The sequence below is a fragment of the Colobus angolensis genome, unplaced genomic scaffold, assembly GCF_000951035.1.
Source record: "Colobus angolensis palliatus isolate OR3802 unplaced genomic scaffold, Cang.pa_1.0 Scaffold1, whole genome shotgun sequence".
Taxonomy (NCBI): domain Eukaryota; kingdom Metazoa; phylum Chordata; class Mammalia; order Primates; family Cercopithecidae; genus Colobus; species Colobus angolensis.
Window position 1 is genome coordinate 19,360,061 of NW_012110918.1, and position 23,138 is coordinate 19,383,198.

Below are 23,138 nucleotides of genomic sequence, written 5' to 3' on the forward strand. Positions count from 1 at the left end.
TAGCATACAAACTACAATCATCAAAATCCTCAGACATTTCAGGAGACATTGTAGGACAATGTCAGTCTCTGAAGAAGACTTCTTAGTTTAGAAATTGTCAAATCTGCACAGAAGTAAAGGGAAATAGTTTACGGGGCCCATAGTCTCACCCAGCATCCCTGAGCACAGACCCTTGTTTTGTTTCCCAGCCTTCCTTTCTCCTCCCTTCCCCCGAGTTTAAAGCAGACCCTGAATGTCAGGTCCCAGCAACCCCTCGCTGGGTTTTTCTAACTGGTGGTAAGAACTGGTTTTCTAGGTTTTTTTTTTTGTTTCTTTTTGTTTCCCCTCTTGGCATGTAATCCCCAGTTGACAGATTTTGGAATAATAATTGCACAAGGAGATAATTGTGTTGGGTCTTATACTGAAGAATAGACCATAGATAGGCTGGTAGGGAAAACAGAGATTCAGAGTAAATGTCTGACCACAGTCGAAAGGTAAAAAGTTAATTAGCGTATAACGACTTGTAAAATTGCCTGTGACAAGGTGAAGGATCCAGTGGGAAATGGGGCAGAGCAGACGTGTGGGCATTTCATGCAGGGGAGGAGCAGACCCACACGGCCGTGGACGGTGAGGGTGCCCGGCCTCACCTCGCAGGCAGAGAAGTACCAGGTTACTTCACATCGAGAGGACCATTTTCCTCTTTTCCAGTTGGCTGCGGTTGGCGCTGAAGAATCCTGGTGCTGAAAGACGCAGAGCAGGGTCTCTCATGGAACAGGAGTTGTCCGGTCTGTTCAGTTTGCTGAGTGGCAGTATCTGTGACGATGGGAAGTGTGTGCGCAGGGAAGACAGGCCAGGTGGACAGACAGCCTCCGCGTCGGTAGCATGGACAGGCCTCCTTGTTCACCGTGACAAAAAATGGAAGGAGAGTTTAGTCCCTCAGGAGAAACAGTAAATACAATGAAAAAGCGTGCAGGAGACGTCCGTGAGTGGGTTCCGTTGTCAGGTAGAAACGGTGGGAGCCAGAGCAGTGTGCAGCCATGGGAGCTGCTGATTCTGTTCAGTTGTCTCTGTCTCGTGCGCCCCGGCCCCTTGGTGGCTGGTCAGGGTCACGTTTCTGGTCATGGAGAGAGTGAGTGACAAGCTATGTGGGGAAGTGACAGGCATGGCCTGTGGTCTGGAGCAGTGTGGGTGATGGCTGTCTGTCACTTGGGTCCTGAGTGACAGGTCCAGGAGCAGAAGCCTCTATGCTTCCTGTACAGCCTGTTACAGGGACGTCTGCAGCTCCCTGACAGGCCAGCCCAGCTTCTCTGAAGTGCATGTGGGCCTGGCCGCGTGGCTGGGTCTGCAGCACTGTCTTCAGGCTGCTCAGCAGAGAAGGCGTCCTGGGCTTCTCATGGTGGTTCTGAAATGGTTCTGGGATGTTTCCAGCTCTAGCAGCAGGGTAGGTTGGGCGGGCGGGGGGCAGGAGCTGGCCACACACAACTCAGAATGCGGCCAGGGCAAGGCGCTGTGGCAGGAGCTTTTGGAAAAGTAACATTGTGTCTATCTTTTTTTTTTCCCCCCCAGTGTGCGTTTTAATAGAAAAGTTGTCACTTTCCAAAATGCCCTTTCAAGGTGACACCATAATTGGTAAGTGCTTTTGTTTTTAATAGCATTTGCTTCCAGAATGACTTCAAATTAAAAGGTAAAAATGAACCTGTTAGGATGGGGGCGATAAAAGATTATAGCTTAAAGGTTTACAATATTATTAATTGGATACGTTGCCTTGAAGTTGCTACAAAAATCTGCTTGAATAATGGGTACCTACCACCCTCCTCACCATACACAGGAGGGCCCTTCCCCGCCACCACCTCGGTGCCCCCATCTCCTCGCTGCCATGCCCGGTGCCTGGGACTCTGTGTCAGCTCTTCTCCCAGGCAGACAGTTGGGAGATGTAGCGACCCAGGCCCTCGCGGACCTGGAGAGGGCTGGCCGCTGGCACCACGGACCCTGCGGGCAGAGCGCCTGCAGCCCCTCAGCAGCCCCCACACTGGGCCGCCAGAGCACAGTGAAGGGAGTCCCCAGGGCTGTCGTGTCCTGGGGCTGTCTCAGCAGCTTCAGAAGTTCGGACTTTTTTTTGGGGGGATTGAATAGCCTTCACATTTGTTGCTTTTGCAGGATCTAACTGAGTTAAAGATTGGGTTTATATTGGTGGGAGCCGGGGAGACCTTTTGAAGGAAAAGATTAGGGGTAACAAAAGAATGAAAGTTTCCCAAAATATGTGTAAAAGCTTACAGAGTGCTGGTGTTTCCCCCACTAAGAGCTTAACACAGAGGCCTTTCCCTTCAAATGGAAGGGGCCTTAGACTCACCACAACATGGACAATGTTCAGTTTTGCTTTTCCACAGATTCATCTCAAAGGTTACTGTCGACTTTAAGATTAATATGAATAGAAGCTATTTTTTGCTGTTGTTTTTGATTTCAACTCACCACTCTTGCCTGGGTACGCTAACTGGTTTCTTTGACAGATGGCTGGCAGTGGCTGATAAATGACACTTTGAGATGTCTCCATCTCATCTCAAGTCACTCCCGACAGCAGATCAAGGTACGGTGAGCGCGGTCGTTCCCGGCGCGGGGCTGTGGCGGTGTTTGTGTGTTAGTTACGGATGGTGTTTGTGTCGGCGACGGGGCCTCACGAGGCCGTTCCCGCGCTAGCCTGATAACTGACAAATGCGGGCGTTCGATTTGGAATCCTGGATGGTAGAGTCAACGTGGTTTATAACCAGAAAATCCAACACAGCCATTGGAATCCAAATGTTTAATTTTTTATTGTTTCTGACTGTATTAATTATAGTCACCTTTGAGACACTTTTTCTGCATCAATAGTCGCTGTGCTGCATTGAGTTCCGTGTCCTTGGGATCCGAGGTTTGGAAACTCCCTTTACAGTGCTCCTGTGCAGATGAGAAAACAGCACCCCAGGACGTCTGTCCACATACATTGGCCTAGTCAAGTTGTGTGGGTGCCAGTGTGTGTGTGCCCGTCCCCAGCCACTTGCCCTCCCCTCCCATCCTGGGGGATACAGGTGGACGTTGGACTCACAGAGCTGTAACACTGATCTCATTGCATAGATAACAAACCATGGGCCTGGTGCAGAGGCAGGTGGATCACTCGAGGTCACGAGTTCGAGGCCAGCCTGGCCAACATGGTGAAACTGCATCTCTACTAAAAGTACAAAAATTAGCAGGGTGAGGTGGTGTGGGCCTGTAGTCCCAGCTACTCAAGAGGCCAAGGCAGGAGAATTGCTTGAACTTGGGAGGCGAAGGTTGCAGTGAGCTGAGATCACACCACTGCACTCCAGCCTGGGTGACAGAGCAAGACTGTCTCAAAGAAAGAAAGAAACCATGGTTACCAACATTGACTAGGTTTTGATACTGAGGGTGAAGAACGGAAGTACATTAAGGTGTCTTGTAATTCTCTGACTTCCTCCATGCTTAGCATTTCTTTTTCCTTAGCGTCTTCAATTTCCTTAATTTCTTTTTCCTTGAGTAACTTGAACTTTCTGTAGGATCCAAGTACAGTTCTATTAATTGAATTTTAATGCATCATGATCAGTGCCTCAGAATTTTCTTTCAAAAGTCCATGATTAATTCGCGCCTGCCATGATGCTGGTATACTTTGCCCCTGGGATTGGCACAGATGGTGACTCGTGGAATGCAGCCCTCTGGGAAGACGCACCTCCTCTGCTCACGCCCTGCCCGCCTGCCCACCCCTAGTGCCTCTCCAAGGCTGCTCTGTGGGCCTCGGCTCCTGGGCTCTGGGGAAGCAGTGGAAAGAACACGTGGGTTCAGTGTTTGCCACTTGCTGGCTGTGTGGTCACGAAAGGCTCCTCCGTAAGTGGCAGAGGTGGGGGTTCAAGGAGACTGGCACTGAGCCCCACACGCGGTGGGACTGGTGACTCTCTGCACGCTCCTGCTCTGTAGCAATTGCCATCCCTCCCACCATGGCTCCTGGTGCCCTTGGGATGGGTTCCCGAGGGTCTCCTGCTGTCCGGCCCCGACTCCTGTTCCCCCCCCCCCCCCCCCCCCCCGGAGCCCTGTGTCTCTAATTGAGGCTGACGTGGGTTGGCCTGGAGGTCCTGCCCCATTACTCTGGGTGCACAATGTATGCCTTTTCCTTCGTAACTGTTTCTAGGAAAGAAAAAAATGCTCTATTTTATTACTGTTCCATATTAGAAGACAGGCAGTGTGGAAAGAACAATCAGGTTGTCCGTTCAGTTTCTTAGTTGCAGTGCTAGTAAAGCGATGCGTGTGTCTGACAGATGCTGGTGAGCAGCCGTGCTGGAAAGGAGCAGCATGACTTAGGGGTTCTTCTGATTTGGTTCTAAAGTCATCGCTGTGCCTGAACCTCAGGGTGACCTGCTCTGTCCCTGGCCGGGGGCTTCTCCGACCTCAGGGTGACCTGCTGTGTCCCTGGTCTTGGGCTGCTCTGACCTCAGGGTGACCCACGGTGTCCCTGGTCAGGTCCTTCTCTGACTTCAGGATGACCTGCTGTGTCCCTGGCCGGGGGCTTCTCCGAGCAGAGCTGCTGTGTGCTCACCGTGCTGCCTTTGTTTTAGGATGCAGCAGTCTCAGCCCTGGCCACTCTCTGCAGTGAATATTACATGAAGGAGCCAGGGGAGGCAGATCCCGCAATTCAGGGTGAGTGGGGGCCCTTTCCTTGAAGGCTCCAGGGGCTTCCAGCAGGAAGCTGCTCGGGGAGTGTCTGGGCACGGAGGAGGCCTCAGCTGTGCAGGGGAGCAGAGCCACCACCATCACGGCTGGAGCGGGACTGTTCGGGTCTCAGGTTCCTGGCCGAGGACCTCTGGGCAGGTCCCACAGCCGCCCGGGGTGTGCATCACCCTGAGCAAGTGGCTCTTCAGGGGGTGCCTCTGTTGACGGCACCCTGGCAGCTGGTCCTGGAGCACAGTGTTCCTCACACTTTCAGTTGTGTTTTCTTACATTATATTTATTTATTTTATTTTTTGAGACAATCTGGCTCTGTCACCCAGGCTGGAGTGGCATGATTTGGCTCACTGCAGTCCCCGCCTCACGGGTTCAAGCAGTTCTCCTGCCTCAGCCTCCTGAGTAGCTGGGATTACAGGTGCCCACCACTACGCCCGGTTAATTTTTTTAATTTTTAGTAGAGACGGGTTTCTCCATGTTGGTCAGGCTGGAATCGCACTTCTGACCTCAGGTGATCCACCCGCCTCAGTCTCCCAAAGTTCTGGGATTACAGGCGTGAGCCTCTGTGCCCGGCCAGTGTTTTTAGAATTTTTGTGCACACTGTGACATTTTTCTGGTGTGTGTTCTTCACTTGTTAATATATTTTGCTATTTTTTCCTTCTTTGTGAAAGTAGCATAAGGCTGGCTTTACTCTGTGTCCTGTGCGTGGCCGCCTCACTGTACGTCCTGCACCCCCATGCTGAAGTTCAGGCTCATTTCTCGCACATCATGTATCTGTTTGAAGGATCTGCTTCCTGAATCATACTTTTTATTTTTAAAGTGTCACGTGCACATATGTTGGCCCACAGTGTTCCTCTGTGTCATATGATAGAACATGCATTATTAATCACATCAAAAGTGTGTGAATCATCACTTAAAATTATTATAAGTATATAAAAATCATGCATTAGCTTGGCATAGTGGCACACGCCTGTAATCCCAGCTACTTGGGAGGCTGAGTGTGAGTTTGAGGCTGCAGTGAGCTAAGATTGCACCACTGCACTCCAGCCTGGGTGACAGAATGAGACTCTGTCTCAAAAAAAAAAAATTCTCTTTTTGATTCCTATTTTGAGGTAGGCCACTCTGGAAATGTGTCTGCTTTGGGAACCTTTGTTTGCTGTGGCTTTGCTCCTGTTTTGGGGCACACGTGGGGTGTGACTGTACACGATGGGCAGCAGAGGGCCTCTCTTCACACTCGTTACTTCCTTTCAGAGAAGCTGATCACACAGTACCTGGCCGAGCTTCGGAGCCCTGAGGAAATGACTCGCTGTGGTTTCTCGTTGGCCTTGGGCGCCCTTCCAGGCTTCCTTCTGAAAGGCCGGCTCCAGCAGGTGAGACTGGCTTCGCACAGCGGACAGGGCCTGGGACGAGGGTGTGGGAGCAGCGGACAGGGCCTGGGACGAGGGTGTGGGAGCCTTGTGTGTTGGGGCACGAGGTAGGCCCAGCCATTAGTAAACCCACTCAGTGCTTGTAGCTGGGAGGGGATTCCTGGAAATTGGCACCTGTGGCCAGGAGAAAGGGGGCAGAGGGCACCCAAGGTCTGTGGCCCCTCAGGGCCCTGGCGAACCCTTTCCTGTCAGAGGACAGACTTTGAAAAGCTGAATTCTGGGAGGGAGGAGAAGGTGTTGTTTGCAGAAGCAGCTGCTGAGAGTGAGGAGAACAGAGTTGCCTTTGTGCGTTTGTGGAGCCGGGTCCTGTTTTGGCTGCGGCCGCGCATCCAGGCGGGGGCAGAGGCGGCTCCACGTCCTCCCACAGGTCAGCCCCACGCTGGCCTCGGCGACCTGCTCTCTCACGCAGTTGAAACACAGATAACTGTGAACCAGGATCCCTTGGAGACATGACAGATGAGGCTGTTGAGACCCAGCCGCTTCCTTTGTCCCATACCCCAGGTCTCAGCATAGGGCAAAAGGGGACCTCAGGTAGGGTGCGACCAGACCCCCAGTGACGCCCTGGGGTGGGGCTGACTGTGGAGCGGCTGGAGGTGACCCCTCCCTGGGTGCCCTTCCTGGGCTCCACCGGGGGCCATGGGTGGCCCCTCGAGGAAGGTGGTGCCAGGAGCTGCCTGCCACATGGTGCGGGGACTGTGGCTCCGGGCCGACATCACCACCTCCCTAGAGTGCACTTCGTTAGAGCTTGTGGTTCTTCTGTGACTCTTTATTGCTTTCCAGGTTCTCGCAGGGTTAAGAGCCGTTACCCACACTTCTCCCGAGGACGGAAATTTCCCTGAGTCGAGGAGAGACGGCTTGAAGGCCGTTGCTAGGTGAGTCCCAGCAGTTCCTCCCTGAAGCCGTAAGTCTCTGAAAGGCCAAGAAATGAACGCTAAGGGGGATGTTTTTGCTCAGAGGCAGGATTTATGATTCTTCACTTTCTAGGTTTCCTCTCTTCCAGAGGATCGCCAGCCCCAGGTCCTGGAGGCTCGTTCAGTCTCTTGCTGTCATGGTCATAGTGAATGTTAAACATCTTTAGCAACACTGGGCCCCTTTGAGAATTAGGGAATGTGTCCTGGCCCAAGGTTGGCAAAGGGGAGCTGACCCTGCCAGCCAGTGTTTGGAATGATCTCCACCCTCGTTGACAGACACACACCTGGGGCCATGCCATGTGCCCTCTCCTCCCTGCAGGCACACAGGAGGAGCAGCCCCGTGGAGGTCACACACGCCCCTTCTTTCCTATGCCAGCATCCATCCCCTCTAGTCAGGGCGGGAAGTGGGAAGGACCAGCCGTAGGGGGTATCCCCGTCCACCTTTCCACAAGAGACGGCAGAGCGTGACCTTGGGGAAGCACGTCCCACGTTCCGTACGTGTGGAAGGAGCTCTGGATTTCTGATGTACCCGAGGGTGCTGGACTGTTCTGAGTGAGTCTTCTCAGGATCAGGAACACACATCAGACCTCTGTGGCGTGGAAGGCGAGGCTCACGGACATTTGTTAGCTCAGACGTTTTAAATTTTAGGATTTGCCAGACTGTTGGTGTGAAAGCAGGAGCCCCAGACGAAGCTGTGTGCAGCGAGAACGTTTCCCAGATTTACTCTGCGCTGCTGGGCTGCATGAACGACTACACCAGGGACAGCAGAGGGGACGTGGGCGGCTGGTATGTGCGCAGCAGAGGGGGAGCGCTTCCTCTGAGAAGTCCGTCTGTTCCATGGAAACTCGGAGGCCCCGGGCTTTTCTGCGGGGAGAAATCTTTGTAGAGTGCCGTATTTTGCGTTTTCAAGGCTCTTGGGAAGATGACCTGTTCTCTGCTCCCGGGTGAGCCTGCATGGCCGGGCTTTGCAGGTGCTTGTCCAGCCTGTCCTCAGGTGTTGGGCCTGCGTCATCCTCATTGACTGGGTGTGAGGGAGGACACGTCTTCAGTGAAAGGCTGCCGGCTGCTTACATTGGGTTTTGCCAACATTTCTCACTGAAGTGAGATTGATAATCCCTGAAACTCCTGTGTGTGCAGAATGCCTCGGGGCCCTGGTATGTGCGGCTGTGGGTCTCCCTTCCCTGCACACGTTCCTGTAGTGCACAGGGAACCTCTGCAGACCCTGTGACTTTTCTCCCTGCCAGCGTGCCTGAGCTCTGTGGGGTTAGTCACTGGTGTTGAATTCACACAGCCTGCCAGCATGGTTGGTAGAACCAGGGTTGGGAACTCCCTCTAAAGCTGGGTGTCTCTGCCTCTCCTTGTCCCATCAGGGTCCGCAAGGCTGCCATGACCGGTCTCATGGATCTGACACTTCTGCTGGCTCGGAGCCAGCCTGAGCTGATCGAGGCCCACATGTGAGTGTCACGTCACAGCTCTTCTGCATCCTAGAGGGCATCCCCAAGCTTGGGGAGGCTGGTGGGGCGGGCAGTCCTGGTGCTCAGTGGCATTTGCATTGCTGGGCACACATCTTCCTCCCAGAGAGCCTCTCTGGTCTGTGACCTCAGGTTTATACAGGCCCCTCCTCCTGCCCCTGTAGCCGTGGCTTGAGCTGGGGCCCCTCCTTCTCTGCCCAGTGCCCCCAGGACAAGGCTCTGCTCCCCAGCCTGGGCCTCCCCAGTGCTCTGGCCAGTTTGATGACAACCAGCTTCCCAGGTTAGGGCCGGGCTGGAGGTGGGGACTTCTCAGCTTAGGACCCTGAACCTAGGGGTCTGCTCCTGTCAGGACCAGCTGTGCCATCACTCAGTTCCCTGCACCTGAGGCTGCCATTGGGGCCTGCCCTTGCTGTGGGTCTCTGTCAGGGGTAGTAGGTTGTGGGGACCTCCAGGCCCTGCACTTGCTGTCGGTCTCTCTGTCAGGGGCACTGAGTCATGGGGGTCCCAGGCCCTGCCCTTGTGGGTCTCTGTTGGGGGCACTCCGGTTGTGGGGATCCCGGAGCCTGATTTCCTTCATTCTCACCTCTTTCTCCTTCCCTTCCCCCATCTCTTTGCCAGCCCCAGCTTCTCTGTCCCCATCCCCGGCCTCTCTGTCCCCAACACTCTTCTCCACCCGCTTCTGTAATCATATATGTTGTCCCTGCTTCAACCCTAAGAACTCATTGGCATGTGTGTCACATGTACGTAGCATGTATTTGCTGTGCACCTGTAGGGTTGGGCTCCTGGGATGTGAAGGTAACGGGGGTGTGGTCCTTCCAAGCCAGTGTCCTGGTGTCAGCTGCCAACTCAGCCGCCAAGTCTCGAGGAGCCCGTGTGTCTTCATGGTGCTTGAGCTGGACTCATGGCTCAGACCGCCTGCGCTTGGTTTACTGCCTGCGCTCGGTTTACCACCCGCCCTTGGTTTACCACCTGCCCTTGGTTTACTGCCTGCGCTTGGTTTACTGCCCGTGCTCGGTTTACCGCCTGCACTTGGTTTACTGCCCGCGCTTGGTTTACTGCCCGCCCTCGGTTTACCGCCCGCCCTCGGTTTACCGCCAGCGCTTGGTTTACCGCCCGCCTCGGTTTACCTCCTGCTCTTGGTTTACTGCCCGCGCTCGGTTTACCGCCCGCCTCGGTTTACCTCCTGCTCTTGGTTTGCAGCTGTGAGCGCATCATGTGCTGTGTGGCCCAGCAGGCCAGTGAGAAGATTGACCGTTTCCGTGCTCACGCCATCAGCGTGTTCCTGACGCTCCTGCACTTTGACAGCCCTCCCATCCCCCACGTGCCCCACCGAGGAGAACTGGAAAAGCTGTTTCCCAGGTACCGTCGGGGCGTACGCCCCCGCGTTGGCTCCCAGGAACTGTCGGGGTGAGGCCACCCACACTGGCCCCGCAGCCGTGGCAAGATCATGGGCCGCCCGGCCTCGTCCCACTCACTCTCTTGCAGGTCCGACGTGGCCTCCGTGAATTGGAACGCACCTTCCCAGGCCTTCTCACGCATCACCCAGCTCCTCGGGCTGCCCACCTACCGCTACCCCGTCCTGCTGGGGCTCGTCGTGTCCCTGGGCGGCTTGACGGAGTCGACGGTGAGGAGGCATCGGGCTGGCGGGGATGGGAGGTGGTGGCTCCAGGGGCACTTGGCGCTTCCTTGCTTCTTGGGAGTGTGTGTGGAGCTGGGCCTTTTCTTCCAGTGCTTTCTGTCTCTCTCTCTGGCATATTTGGTTAGGGGGTCAGGGGCCCAGCGGCTTCCTCATGACCCAGGAGGCTTAGGGCCTGTGGGATGGTTGAGTCTGATGAAGGTGGAACAGCACGTTGAGTGGGGGTCAGCAGCAGACTTTGAAGTGGGCCGGCTCCGCTCTCTTCCCGCGGCCGCAGCCGTGGAGCCCCAAGCGTCCCCTCGGGGTTCAGCCCTCCGGGACCTGTGTCTGATGCCTGCATGTGGATACCTGGGCCCCGCCCTCTACTTCCAGGGCTCCAGGCGCAGCTTCCCATGTCTGTGGTGAGGGTCTCCAGAGCCTCAGTCGTGGCTAAGCTGGGGAACCGGAACTGCATCTTGTCACTCGTGGCCCCTGCACCTTGGGTCATGACCTGCTTCGTGTGGCAACCCTGTGACAGCTGCTGCGTCCTAGAAAACACGTACCAGGACATGAGGTGCCCTCTGCACCATGTGGACACGTGTGGGGAGACCCAGGCCATGCGAGCCGGGCCCCGAGACATTCTTCTGCACACAGGGGAGTTGCGGGGATGACCAAATCCCGCTTCGGTGGGAAACGTGAGCGCAACCCAACGTGAGTGGGTGCAGGCTTTCGTCATGTGCGCCCTCCACGTCCTAAGTGAGGCCTCAGGCTGTGCTGCCGCTGCTGAGAGCTGTGTGTCTGCTTTGGGTGTCTGCACCGTGGGTGCCTCTGTGCTGGCGTCCACACCAGCCGCTGTGGGCCAGACCTTCACGTCTCCGCGGCTCAGAGCAGTTCTCCGCTTTAGCAGATGCGTGACCGGCTGCAGCCAAGCCTGAGGGGTGGCGGGCTGGGGGGTCCCACTCCCTTCTGAGGCGTCTGCGTGTTGCAGGTCCGGCACTCCACCCAGAGCCTCTTCGAGTACATGAAGGGCATTCAGAGGGACCCGCAGGCCCTGGGCAGCTTCAGCGGGACCCTTCTGCAGATCTGGGAGGACAACCTTCTGAATGACAGGTGAGTGGTGTCTCTGGCGGCCTCAGGGGCTGTGAGTGGTGCTGGTGCCTCTCACCACGTTCCCTAGATCTTAGGGGTCTTGCAGGGTCTGTCTGGGGTCTGAAGGGAGAAGCGAGACACATGCTTTACCAGTTGGTGGCTCAGCGAGGAGGATGTGCCTGCAGCTTATGGTTCTCTGGGCGGTCAAGCCTCAGCCCCTGCACCTCCTCTTCCAGCCTGCACGTTAGGCAGGGAAATGACTGTTTTGTGTACACTGGATGTAAAGGTAATATGAGTAGAAGGTGGTCCCTGCGTCTAGGAAGGCATTGTGGCGAGCTCCTCTGGCTCAGTGCTCCCGGAGATGCGCTTGTGGACACAGCCGCCCAGCGAGTGAGAGCGTTGCGTTCCTGAGGATGGAACGTCAAGTGAGAAACATGGCTGCTTTCTGGAGGTTTCTGCCTTTACTTGGAGGCAGAGTATAGACCCTGTGGGCCTTGACCTCAGAATCGGGAACATCCTCTGGAAGGGCTGTTCCCAGCGTGACATGGGCCTGGTGTCCCCTCGGGCGGGGCCTCGGCCGCCTCTCCCGTGAGAGCACAGATGTCGCTCTCAGCAAACAGGAACTCGGCCCAGCCATGTTTTCTTTTCTCGTTACGACTATAATCAGTTGCACATAAAGGGGGCAGTTCAATCGATTTTGACAGGTGTCCCTTGAAACCGTCCCCATTCACGACGGAGGGCTCCAGCCCAAGGTTTCCTCCTGGCGCTTCGAGTCTGTGCGCCTGACCTGTGTCACCACAGCCTCAGCACGTGGCCCCCTGAGGCGTCTGGGCCGTGTGCCGGTCGCTCATTCCTCCTCGCTGACGAGTCGTGTCCATTGGTGGAGGCACCACAGTGTGTCTGTCTGTGAGCGTTTTGGTTGTTTCTCCCTTGGGGCTATTGCTGGTAGAGCTGCGGGCAGTCAGTGTGTGCAAGCCTGTGGGTAGCTGTGCACAGCAGGGCCTCCCTCGCCGTGGGCTGCGGAGCCCAGCTCTCCTGTGTCCGTTGGCCTGTGCTAAAGCTCTCCTGAGGCTCCTGTCGCCCAGAGGGAACCTCCCCAGGCTCCTTTTCTGTGGGGCAACTACCGAGGTGCCGCAGGCTGGCTCACACGGAGGCGAATGTCTAGCTTTGGAAAGCTGCTGGAGGCTTTCCGGAGCACCCACGTGTCATGCCTTCCTGCTGCTGCTGCTGTCTGAGGTCGCGCTCTCTGGCGCCTTGCTGCTTTATATCCTCTTTGGAGAAGCGTCTTCATTTTTTTCTGTTCTCCTTCCTGGACTGTTGTGGTCTGATCCTCCCTCGTTACACATGTGACTTGAGGATGTTTTCTCCCTGCCTGTCCCTTCCACGCACCGAGCGGGGCCTTACACTTTCCTCATGCCCCAGCATCTCCCCTTGTCCTCTGAGGCACAGATTTTTCTGGTGTGTCTGAGAAGCTTGCCTAATCCGTGGTCACCGAGATTTTCTGTTTTGTCCTGGAAGTTGTATCGTTCTGGGTTTTGTGTGTTTAGACCTGGGGGGTGTCTTGAGGGAGGTTTCGTACGTGGCGTAGCGTCGGCACAGGACCTTGGCGCCCAGCAGCGCTCACCCCAGTTGCCGGGAGGGCTCCCTCTCCGCCGTGTTGCCGTTGCAGCTTTGTAAGAAACTGTGGGTTTACTTTGGAGCCTTCTGTGCCCGACATGTTTGCTTCACTTTGTACCAGGGCTGTGCTGTTTCCATCCCTTCCGCTTTACCATCATCTTTGAAGTTCAGTGTCAGCCTCCAGCCTTGTTCCTTCCTGCCAGTTGTTTTATCTTTTCCCGAAGATTTGTGTTTCCACATACATTGGCTTCCACAGTGGTGCCAGGGTTTCCCCTGGGATCGTACTGACTCTCAGCCAGTCAGGGGGATGGACGTCCTTGTTGCTGGTGTCCAGGGTCTCACAGCTCCTTCTCCCCTCAGGGTGTCCCTGCCGCTGCTGAAGACTCTGGACCACGTGCTCACCCACGGCTGCTTCGACATCTTCACCACGGAGGAGGAGTGAGGCTCTGCTTTTCATGACTTCCTTTCTGATTAAGCCTAAGTAGCTCACGTATGAAAGAAAAAGTAATCAGACACAGAGATCAGAATTCCAGGAAATGATCTTCCAGTGTGTTCAGGGTCAGTTATGATGACTGTAAATACCGTCCTAACAACTGACCCTCAGAATAACACGGAATAATGAGTTACGTAATGACATATTACGACTGTAAGTGCAGTCAACCCCATGTGGGGCTGAGGCGGGGGCCCCACGCTGTACGGGGATGAGACTCGCAGGGGAGAGGGCAGAGGCTGGTGACCCGGCGAGGACTTGCACAGGAGATGGGAGCTCCTTGCTTCTGCGCCCTGCGGATGTCCCTGGCCGGCCTCAGCTGAGTTGTTGGCCCTGAGTGGTCATCTCGTTGTTGCCATGTTTTCTTGCTTCATTGAATTTTACCATGTTGGGCCAGTGTTTTTTATTTATTTATTTTTGAGACAAGGTCTAGCTCTGTTGCCCAGGCTGGAGTGCAGTGGCAGAATCACAGCTCAGTGCAGCCTCCCAAGGATCTGGGACTACAGGCATGCGCTATAGTCTGATGTACGGCTGATGTTTGTGTTTGTAGTAGAGATGGGGTTCACTGTGTTTCCCAGGCTGGTCTTGCTGCCTTGGCCTCCTAAAGTGCTGGGATTACAGGTGTGAGCCACTGCCCCTGACCTGGATATATTTGTATCTGGGGTGCATTGGGTCATCTGGAGACAGTGTGGTCTTTTTTGGGGGGCACTGCTTTTTGTTTGTTTGAGATGGAGTCTTGCTCTGTTGCCCAGGCTGGAGTGCAGTGGCTCGATTTCAGCTCACCACGACCTCCTTCCGGGTTCAAGCAGTTCTTTCCCAGCCTCCAAAGTAGCTGGGATTACAGGTGTGCACCACCACACCTGGCTAATTTTTTGTATTTTTAGTAGAGACAGGGTTTCACCGTATTGGTCAGGCTGGTCTCAAACTCCTGACCTCAAGTGACCTGCCCACCTCGGCCTCCCAAAGTGCTGGGATTACAGGCGTGAGCCACTGCGCCCGGCTTGGGCGCTGTTCTTAAGCTGTCAGGTGGACCCAGAGCCGCTCTGGTCTCCGGGTTTTTCTGCCTCTTTAAGGTCTCTGCTCCCTGGCGCTTCCCTTCCCGCTGCTGCTGGGGCAGTGCCAGGGCTTCTGGTCATCTTTTGGGTGGTTCCTCCCCAGCCTTGGGCAGCGTCCTCGTACTCAGGCACTGGCTGACCCAGGTCCAGGTGAGTCCTCAAGGGCCCCCAGGAAGCCCCCTCTGGTGCTGAGAACCTGAACGAGCTCTGCAGACTTGGGGTTCCCCGCTTCTCACCATGGGCTTCCCGCTGGAGCCTGCCACCTGCTGGACTTGGCTCTGTCTTAACCTTCGGGCGGGAGGCGGATCTGGTCTCTGTTGCTCCATCTTGGCTGGATGCTGCACATGTGTTTTAATCTGACAGCATCACAGGGTTTCCCCTTTTAGTTTGTTCATGGGCACCACTGACCTTACACCTGCTGTTGGAACAACCTCCATGTTCACAGGTGCACCCAGCTCGGTTGTGGTGTGTTATCCTTTAATATAATGCTAAATATTCCATTAAAAAAAAATTTTTTTTGAGACACTTTTGCTATTATTGCCCAGGCTGGAGTGAATTGGCGCGATCTCAGCTTACTACAACCTCCACCTCGTGGGTTCAAGTGATTCTCCTGTCTCAGCCTCCCTAGTAGCTGGGATTACAGGCATGCGCTGCCATGCCCAGGTAATTTTGTATTTTTAGTAGAGATGGGGTTACACCACGTTGGTCAGACTGGTCTCGAACTCCCGACCTGAGGTGATCTGCCTGCAGCCTCTGCCTCCCAAAGTGCTGGGACCATAGGCGTGAGCCACTGCGCTTGGCCTAAAATATTAACATATATTTTTCTGGCTTAAAAATTTCAAAATAAGGCTGGGCGCTGTGGCTCACACCTGTAATCCCAGCACTTTGAGAGGCCAAGGTGGGTGGATCACTTGAGCTCAGGAGTTTGGGAGCAGCCTGGCCAACATGGTGGAACCCCATCTGTACAAAAGATACAAAAACATTAGCCGGGTGTGGTGGTGCCTGTATTCCCAATTACTTGGGAGGCTGAGGTGGGAGGATGGCTTGGGCCTGGGAGGTGAAGTTTGCAGTGAGCTGAGATTGAGCCACTGCACTCCAGCCTGGGCAACACAGCCAGACTCTGTTTCCAAAAAAAAAAAAAAAAAAATTTTTTCCCCAAAATAGGATGGTAGAGAAAATACCTTCTGCCATGTCCTTCTATGAATACAGCTCTTTGTGTTTCTCTCTACAGTTTTGTCAGCTTTGGCTTTTCAGATTTTGAAGCGTGTTTGTGGGCTGAATCTTGCCCTTGTCACCCACTTCATTTCTAGGATGCTTTTTGCCTCACTCATTCTTTGTCTTGCTTCGCTTGACTTTGAACTGTATACTTTTTTCCATTCTTTTACTTTTAGTATCTTCATATATTTATGTTTTTGTACATCTCTCATAGAACAGTATAGTTTTGTAAAAATTCAGCCTGTAGCTTTTACCTGTGTCCTTCATGACCTTTATAATCCCCTTGGTTCTCAGTCTGCCACTCACAGGGCTTTTCCCTGTGCTGCGTTCCCAGTGCCCCTCCCTGCCCCCATCTGTGCTTTCTGTTGGATTAGTAGAATTGCTTTTGTCATTCCATTATTTTCATAGATTTGTTTGGGACATTTTACTCTTTTTTCTGTTAACACTTACCCTGGAAATTAGAAATGACACCACATATTCTTAGCGAAGTCCAGTTTTCAACATTTTGTCTTTCTTGGGCAACAGCAAGGATATTAGAACGTGTTGGTTCTGCATGCTTCCGTCTTGAGTTATATGCTACTATTGTTGGATATTTTGTCTTGGATGTACAGTTTCCTGTTCATTGTGGTATTGTGTAATGTGCGTTATTTTGAATTTTCCACGTTTTTACTGCTTTCTTTTGTCTCTCATCACTTACTGATTTTGGGACCCGCCCCCTCCCCCTGCATCGAGGTTCACATTCCCTCTCCCCAGAGCACACTCCCTTGGACTTCCTTGAGTGGGGGGTCTGCTACTGGTGAAGCTTTCCCATTTTATGTGCAGATTATTTTCAGAGGGTATATAGAATTCAGGCGGCTGTTTTGTTTCAGCACATGAAAAATATTTTCCCCTTCCTCCTGGCTTCTGTTGTTGCTTTTGAGTGTCACCTCTGAGCCAGCCTGTGCTCCCTGCGAACGGCCTGGGTTTCCCGCCTCCTGCTCAGGTTTGCTCCTTCCCTGGGTTTCTGTCACCATCACGCTCATGCGTTTCCCTTGTCACCTCCTCTGCAATTTTCACATGTCTTTTCCCTCTCTGCTTCGTTACCTTTGGCCCGCCTGCCAGCTGCTGATTCTCTCTGAAGATGTCTCTAAACGGCTTTGAACTGTGATTTGTGGAATTCTTATTTGGGAGTTTTGCGTCTTTTCAGGTGCAGGTTTTTTGTCTCATGTGTTTCCACATCTGCTTGTCGCGCTTTCTGCTTGACCGTTCCCTGCGGCCCTTCCTTCCGTGCCCGGCGTCCATCCTCTTGAACACTCTTCTCCTGCCTGTTTGGCTGGGTGTGTCTGAGCTGCAGCCCGAGCGGGTTTGTCTTCTTACTTGTCTGCTGTTGTGTACTCTCTGGACGTTGCGTTTGAGGGGTTCCACCTCAGAGCAAGCCAAGGCCTGGGCTAAGCCTGCGTTTTGGCAGGCAGGACCTGAGTTTGCCTTTTCTGGGCACCTGAGGGAGGGTAGCAGCAGCCTGGGGTCTCCTCGACCTATGGTCAGCAGTGAGGGTTTCCTGGCCTGTCGGGTGGCTGGAACTTGGCTGCATTCCCCACTGAGAGGCAGGTGCGTGTCTTCTTCCTCTCCTCCCTGGAGTGGCCTTCTGGGTGCCCTCTCAGAGCTGCTTATCAGGGCTGTGTCTTTGTCAGCACCAAGCCTTAACCCTTGTCCCTGCTGCCACTGAAGGCTCAAAACAACCCTGCACAGCCTTGTGTGTCCTCTGTGCGTCAGCAGATTCCCCTGGTTCTGCAGTAGCCCAGGCCAGGCTACCTCTGGAGAGCGTGTCCTCTGTGTGTCGGCAAATTCCCCCGGCTCTGCAGCAGCCCGGGCCAGGCAGCCCCTGGAGAGGGCGGTGGAGGAGCACGGCCATCCTGGCTGCCGCTGTGTTGGGGACGGACCCTGGGGCCTGGGAAGGGAGGTGGGGGCCCCGTGGGGGCTGCTGCACCACAGGTGAGAGAGAGCAGAGGCCGGCCAGGTGGTGGCACAGCAGCTGGGGACCAGGCTGGCCTGTGGAGGTACTGGGATGGGGACCAGCGGACTTGCTGGCAGAGGGGCCCACAGGGCTGCAGGCTTCTCGGACTGAGCCACTGGGAGGACGGAGTTGACCTTCTTTGAGACAGAAGAAGTGGCGTCCCGGGACTGCTGTGAGACAGAAGAAGTGGCGTCCCGGGGCTGCCTGTGAAAGCTCATCTCTAAAGAGTGTGTTGTTCTTCCAGCCACCCCTTTGCTGTGAAGTTGCTTGCGCTTTGTAAGAAAGAAATCAAGAATTCCAAAGACGTCCAGAAACTGCTGTCAGCCATCCTCGTGTGAGTTTCAAGTGATACTGGCCTTACACGCAACGCCAGGGCGCAGCCTCCCTTGGCCGAGGGCAGGAGTCCGCGGCTCCAGGTGGGAGAGGAGCAGTTAGTGTTATCCCTCAAGCTAAGATTGTGCGTTCCAATGTCCAAAGCAGTTGCAGTGGGAGGCGGGAGGCAGCCCAGGTGCTGGTGCCGGGACAAGCGAGCTCCGCCCCTGCTGCCCTCACGCTCTGCCCTGGGGGGAGGGGAGGCCCCACAAAGGAGGTATGTGGCCAGGGGCTGCCTCCCCGGTTCTGTGTGCCCAGGGGGTCGCTGTTGCGTGCCTTGCTCTGCGGCGCTCAGGTGGACACTGGGCAGGTGCGCCAGCCAGCGATAGGCACCTTGGCTGCTCTGTGGCTCTTTGAGGCGGGGGTCCTCGTGGCAGGGCGAGCAGCCCTGCAGGAGATCCTCCGAGGCGTCCTCACTTCCCCAGTGTGACACTCACGCGTGTATAGGCACAGTGCACATGTGCACACAGACACACCTCTGGCTCAGGGCTCCAGGTCCGCACTCTGCTCGTGGATCTGCTCTCCCTAGGTCTCTGCGTGGGTCTTGGAGTCAGGGGTTTCCTGCCTGGGGGCGGGGCTCACCCGGCCCGCTGTGCTGCTCTCGCAGGTTCTGCGGGATGGTGCAGTTCCCCGGCAGTGTGAGGAGGAGCGCCCTCCTGCAGCTGTGTCTGCTCCTCTGCCACCGCTTCCCGCTGGTGAGTGCCTCCCCCGTTCATGGGTGTTTGCTGTGTGGACTCAAGCCCTTTGGTGACAAAGAGGCCTTGGAAGGCACTATCGCGCTGGGGTGTGCTTTCCAGCCGAGCCCTCTCTGTAACACACCTGGGTCATGGTGCATCCCAGGCACGCAGCCGTCAAGGGCTCGGACGTCACTGTTCTGGCTTCAAGGATGGGGTGTCCGGCTGGCATTTCTATGGACACAAATCGAGGGGTGACCTGGCCGTGGGAACTGGCTCAGGAGCTTCTGGAAGGATCCAGGCTGAAGTGGTTCAAGCACACCTGGGGCAGTGCCCTTCATCCCCAGCACTCCCTGGCTGTTAGACTTCTAGGATTTCTTTTCTCCTGGCTGCAAACAAACCTCAGATGATCCCAAGGTGACATTTTCCTAAAAGGCAAAAGTAACTTCACGTTATACAGCGGTTCTCGAAGCGGGGTGCTGGACCCTCAGCCTCAGCACCTCTGGGGCTTCAGCATGCAGGTTCCTGGGCCCTGTCCTGCTGACTCAGCACCTCCAGGGGTGGGCCCGGGGCTCTGACCACCAGCTCAGTGAGACGTGATGACCAGGGCACCGCTAGCAAAGAGAGCAGGTGTGATTGCTTCCCTCATGGAAAAAAGCAGGCGAGATTGCTTCTCTGGAGAGGGAGCGCGTTGGTTAATAGAGCATTTCAACAGGAACTGTGTGAGCCTCACTGCTGGGAGCCTGCAGCTGTGTGTCTATGGAGGGAGGAGGTGGTTAAGGGGCGTGGAAGGCGCCTCCTGCTGTGGCTGGGCTGGGATGCAGGGTCAGAGCCCTCCTCCTGACGCCTTCCAGTGACGGGGCTCCCTGACCTGGCTCCTGTCGTCTCTTCGGGGTGGGGCAGTGGTGCTTCCCTCCCGCCCATGCACTGCGTCCCTGTCCCAGATCCGGAAGACCACGGCCAGCCAGGTGTACGAGACATTGCTCACCTACAGTGACGTCGTGGGCGCGGACGTGCTGGACGAGGTGGTGACTGTGCTCAGCGACACTGCGTGGTGAGTGAAGACCCTTCCTGCATGGCCACCCGGGCCTGGCACCGCCCTCTTCCCCACCACGTCCACGCGCCTCTCCCAAAACCCTCTGACAGGAGGAGGAAAGAGGGCTCCCCGGCCTCGACAGCCTCTGCTTGGATTTTACGAGGCAGCAGTGGTGCTGTAGCCGAAACCTCAACCACCCTGTCCCCGAACACTGCCGGGTGTCAGAAACACAGCAGAGCCATCCATCCCACCAGGGGGACGGCCACCTGTGCCACCACAAGGCTGTGTATGGCGGCCCATGGAGCCGAGGGCACTGAAGGCCTGGCAGGTACTGCTGCCCCAGGCGCCCCCCCAGGGAGGGCCTCTTGGGCCTCTCTTCAGTTTTCTTGGAATAGGCTGTGTGAGCACCTGTCGGAAATCGAGGCACAGGCGGAAACAAGAAAAGCTCTCCCCACGCCTCTGCTCTGATGTCCACCCCCTTCCCCGGGGCCGGGAGACCCTCAGGAGGCCGCAGCGCCACTCTCCACGTTTACAGTGGCAGGCAGTTTCTTTACAACGTGGGCTGGTTTGTTTACCGTGGGTGGATTAGAGGGCAGTTTTGAAAGATGTGTCTGTTGAGTTGGGGGGTAGGAGGGTCTGAATGAGAGAGCAGAGTGGGGAAAGTGCAGGCTTAGGTGTCCTGGGCCAACCGGTGTGGTCCTGGGAGCAGCAGTGATGGTGCCTTACACACGTGGGCATGTGCACCCACGCTGGCTCACACACATGCTCACTTGCACACTCACCTATAGAAGGGGAGCAGTCTCGTCCCCCCGTGTTGGAGATTAGGACTGAAGCACCCAGAGGCTGTGTGGGCATCCCCGTGGCGCACCCAGGGTGGTGGAGTCCCAGGTGCTGCTGAGTCCCAGCCGGCTGCTCTGTTTAGAGCGCCGACTGTGAGGGCCTCCGTGCTGATCTCGGTGCGTTGCTACAGGTCTGTGGGGTCCGTGCCACCTGTTGAAGCCAGCAAGGACGTAGGTGACGTTCCCTAGGGGTCTCCTTGGAACAGCGACCTTCCGACAGGGCTGGGTTCCCATAGAGCTCAGGTGCCGGGCAGCTGCTGTGGCCTCGGAGGACAGAGGTGGCCTCTCCAGGGCTTCCCCGAGGTTTTGTGGTTTGGGGAGGAGTGAGCGTCTCTGCTCCTAAACAAACATGTGGTCCCCGGAGAGGAACCAGGAGCAGCTGGGCTGTCTTCTCAACATCCATTGAGAGATTGGCCATCTTAACTACTGCTCTGGAGACACGTCTTTAAAATGATATTTTTGGAACACCAAGGTGCACTCTGGATCAGATTCTAAAATAACTGGCCTCAGGACAGTGAAGAAGCCAGGTGTCCCGAGCGGGCTGAGGCTTCCTCCAGCAAGGCTGGGCCGGGGCAGCCTCCTTTCCTCACGTCAGGGAGGGAGGAACTAGCAGGGTGGGCCTGGGGGCTTCTCCTATAGTTTAATCCCCTTTCTGTTAAAAAAAAAAATCCTTAGAATTTAAAGAGAATCTTTTAAATTACAAATGAAACACATGCCCCAGACATCTCCACAGCATTGGCATTGCTAGAATTTTTATTAGGCATCAACAGCTGAGTGAAAACTTCGAAAATCCTTGTCAGCCCTTCCTTAGCCTCACTTGGTCTGTCCTCCTGCAGCCCCTGCACTGGGCGTGGGCATGGTCCTCCCCGAGGGGCGACCCTTGTTGGGAAGGAGCCGTCCTGCGATTCTGGAAAGGGCTCAGGCTTGAGGCCCTGTTGGAGAACGGGCTCCTGTGGTGTCTTTTCTGCCCTCGGCCTGGCTGCAGACATCTAGGGTGAGGTCTCCTTTCCCCGATTGCTGCCATGGAAGCTGATGTGGGGCCTCTGCACACCTGAGGTTCTAAGGTGGGCACTTGAGAGATTCATGGCTCCCTCTCCTCACAGGGACGCGGAGCTTGCAGTCGTGAGAGAGCAGCGCAACCGTCTGTGTGACCTCCTGGGTGTGCCCAGGCCCCAGCTGGTGCCCCAGGTAACGCTGTCACCCACACAGCATGAGGCGCCTGTGCTTCCCTGAGCCCTCGAATGTTCTGGGGCCAGCGGCTGTGCTCAGCTTCTGCCAGTGCATCCACACGGTCCATTCCCTCGTCTCTTGTCAGGACCCCTGGGATTACGGGACCAGCAGAGCTGCCTTCTCTGGCCACTGCCCACACCTGTGGGCCCCTGTGGCATCTAGGCCACTTGCTCTGGGGCATGTTTGAGAGGCTGGGGAGTGGGTGGGGTTGGCATCAGCTTGATCCAGGCTCCTCATGCCTGACCCTGGGGTCTGTTTGCACTCCCAAGTGCCAAGAGTGCCTCCCTACCCCTCATCTGCCTCCCATGAGTGGGGCCAGGGCTGCGTGAGAGGCCCCCAGAAGCTGCCCTGTGCACCTCGCCAGCCCGTCACTCTTCTTCTAAAGTAACAAAAACAAGTGCCTCAATTCTCACGGGGGCTGGGGCCCAGGGTTGCTGTCCTGTCTCTCTAGTTACGCGGGTTGGCTCCTTCCTCTCAGCCCCCTTTCATACGGCAGGAGGGGAGAACCACATCCAGGTCCATGGGGGCAGTGGGGACGGGCTGAGCGTCAGGACACAGCCTCCCCATTTGCGTGTGTGTAAAGGCTGAAGTCAACAGCAGACTTTGGAGTTAAATGTGCTTTTTACATTTTTATTAGGAAAAATTTCAAACAGTGAATGCAGGTTAAGAGCAGTGCAGTGAACCTCCCTTCCTGCTCCCCAGATGGGCTGCCGTTCCGAGGACGTTAGTCATGAGCGCCTGTCAGCCACACGGCTCAGGCTCCCGCGTGTGGGGAAACGGCACAAATACAGTTTCCTGCAGGAACCCAGCGTCAGTCCCCACACAGGGCCCGGAGGAATGGTGTGTGATGGAGCTGACCAGCCTGAGCTTGTCTTGTCTCTTCTGCAGCCTCATGCCTGCTGAAGCCAGTCCTGGAGCCCGTACCTCACCCCTGCCTGGTGGGGATGTCTTGTTCCTGAGGGAGGCCGGTGTGGAAAGCCTGGCACGGCGGTGCCTCCAGCTGTTGAAGGGTAGCGCTGGCCCTCGGAGGCTGGCACCAGCGGACAGCTTTTCCTCTCTGCACCTGCACTCTAATGACCTGGGGTGGATGCCTCTGCCTTCACTTGAACACAAATGTGCTTCCTATAAAATCATGTACCAAGAAGTTCCTGCCTTTTGTCTCTGAGCCTGATGCGTGTAGGGTGATGGAGAGGCTCACTGCCCAGGGGTCAGCCATTGGGGGTTGGGTTCCATCCTCCTGCCTGGAGACCAGGCCCCCTTCTCGCCTGGTGCTGTCCCTGCTGTGGGAGACGTCTGGCCACAGGTGGTGGTCTGCCCAGTCTTGGAGAGAGATGAATGTTAAATCAGAGGTCCAAATGCCAGAGAACTGACAAGCCCTGGTGGCAGGCATGGTCTAGAGTGCTGCGCAGATGCTGTTTCTGGG

At 55.7% G+C, this 23,138-nt stretch overlaps 1 protein-coding gene across 1 annotated transcript in view; it reads left to right on the forward strand.

Moving 5' to 3' along the window:
* The window catches only part of TBCD (tubulin folding cofactor D), a 174,465-nt gene extending 151,601 nt beyond the window's left edge, over positions 1–22,864 (forward strand). Inside the window, exons 23-38 of the mRNA XM_011929067.1 lie at positions 1,546–1,608; positions 2,487–2,563; positions 4,575–4,656; positions 5,932–6,050; positions 6,888–6,979; positions 7,667–7,804; positions 8,389–8,472; positions 9,691–9,849; positions 9,976–10,114; positions 11,094–11,215; positions 13,172–13,249; positions 17,809–17,898; positions 18,544–18,631; positions 19,555–19,664; positions 21,589–21,673; positions 22,604–22,864. Of these exons, the coding sequence (XP_011784457.1) occupies positions 1,546–1,608; positions 2,487–2,563; positions 4,575–4,656; positions 5,932–6,050; positions 6,888–6,979; positions 7,667–7,804; positions 8,389–8,472; positions 9,691–9,849; positions 9,976–10,114; positions 11,094–11,215; positions 13,172–13,249; positions 17,809–17,898; positions 18,544–18,631; positions 19,555–19,664; positions 21,589–21,673; positions 22,604–22,618 (1,541 nt within the window). The 3' untranslated portion in view covers positions 22,619–22,864. The remainder of the gene's footprint in view (positions 1–1,545; positions 1,609–2,486; positions 2,564–4,574; positions 4,657–5,931; positions 6,051–6,887; positions 6,980–7,666; positions 7,805–8,388; positions 8,473–9,690; positions 9,850–9,975; positions 10,115–11,093; positions 11,216–13,171; positions 13,250–17,808; positions 17,899–18,543; positions 18,632–19,554; positions 19,665–21,588; positions 21,674–22,603) is intronic.
* Positions 22,865–23,138: the final 274 nt, after the last annotated feature.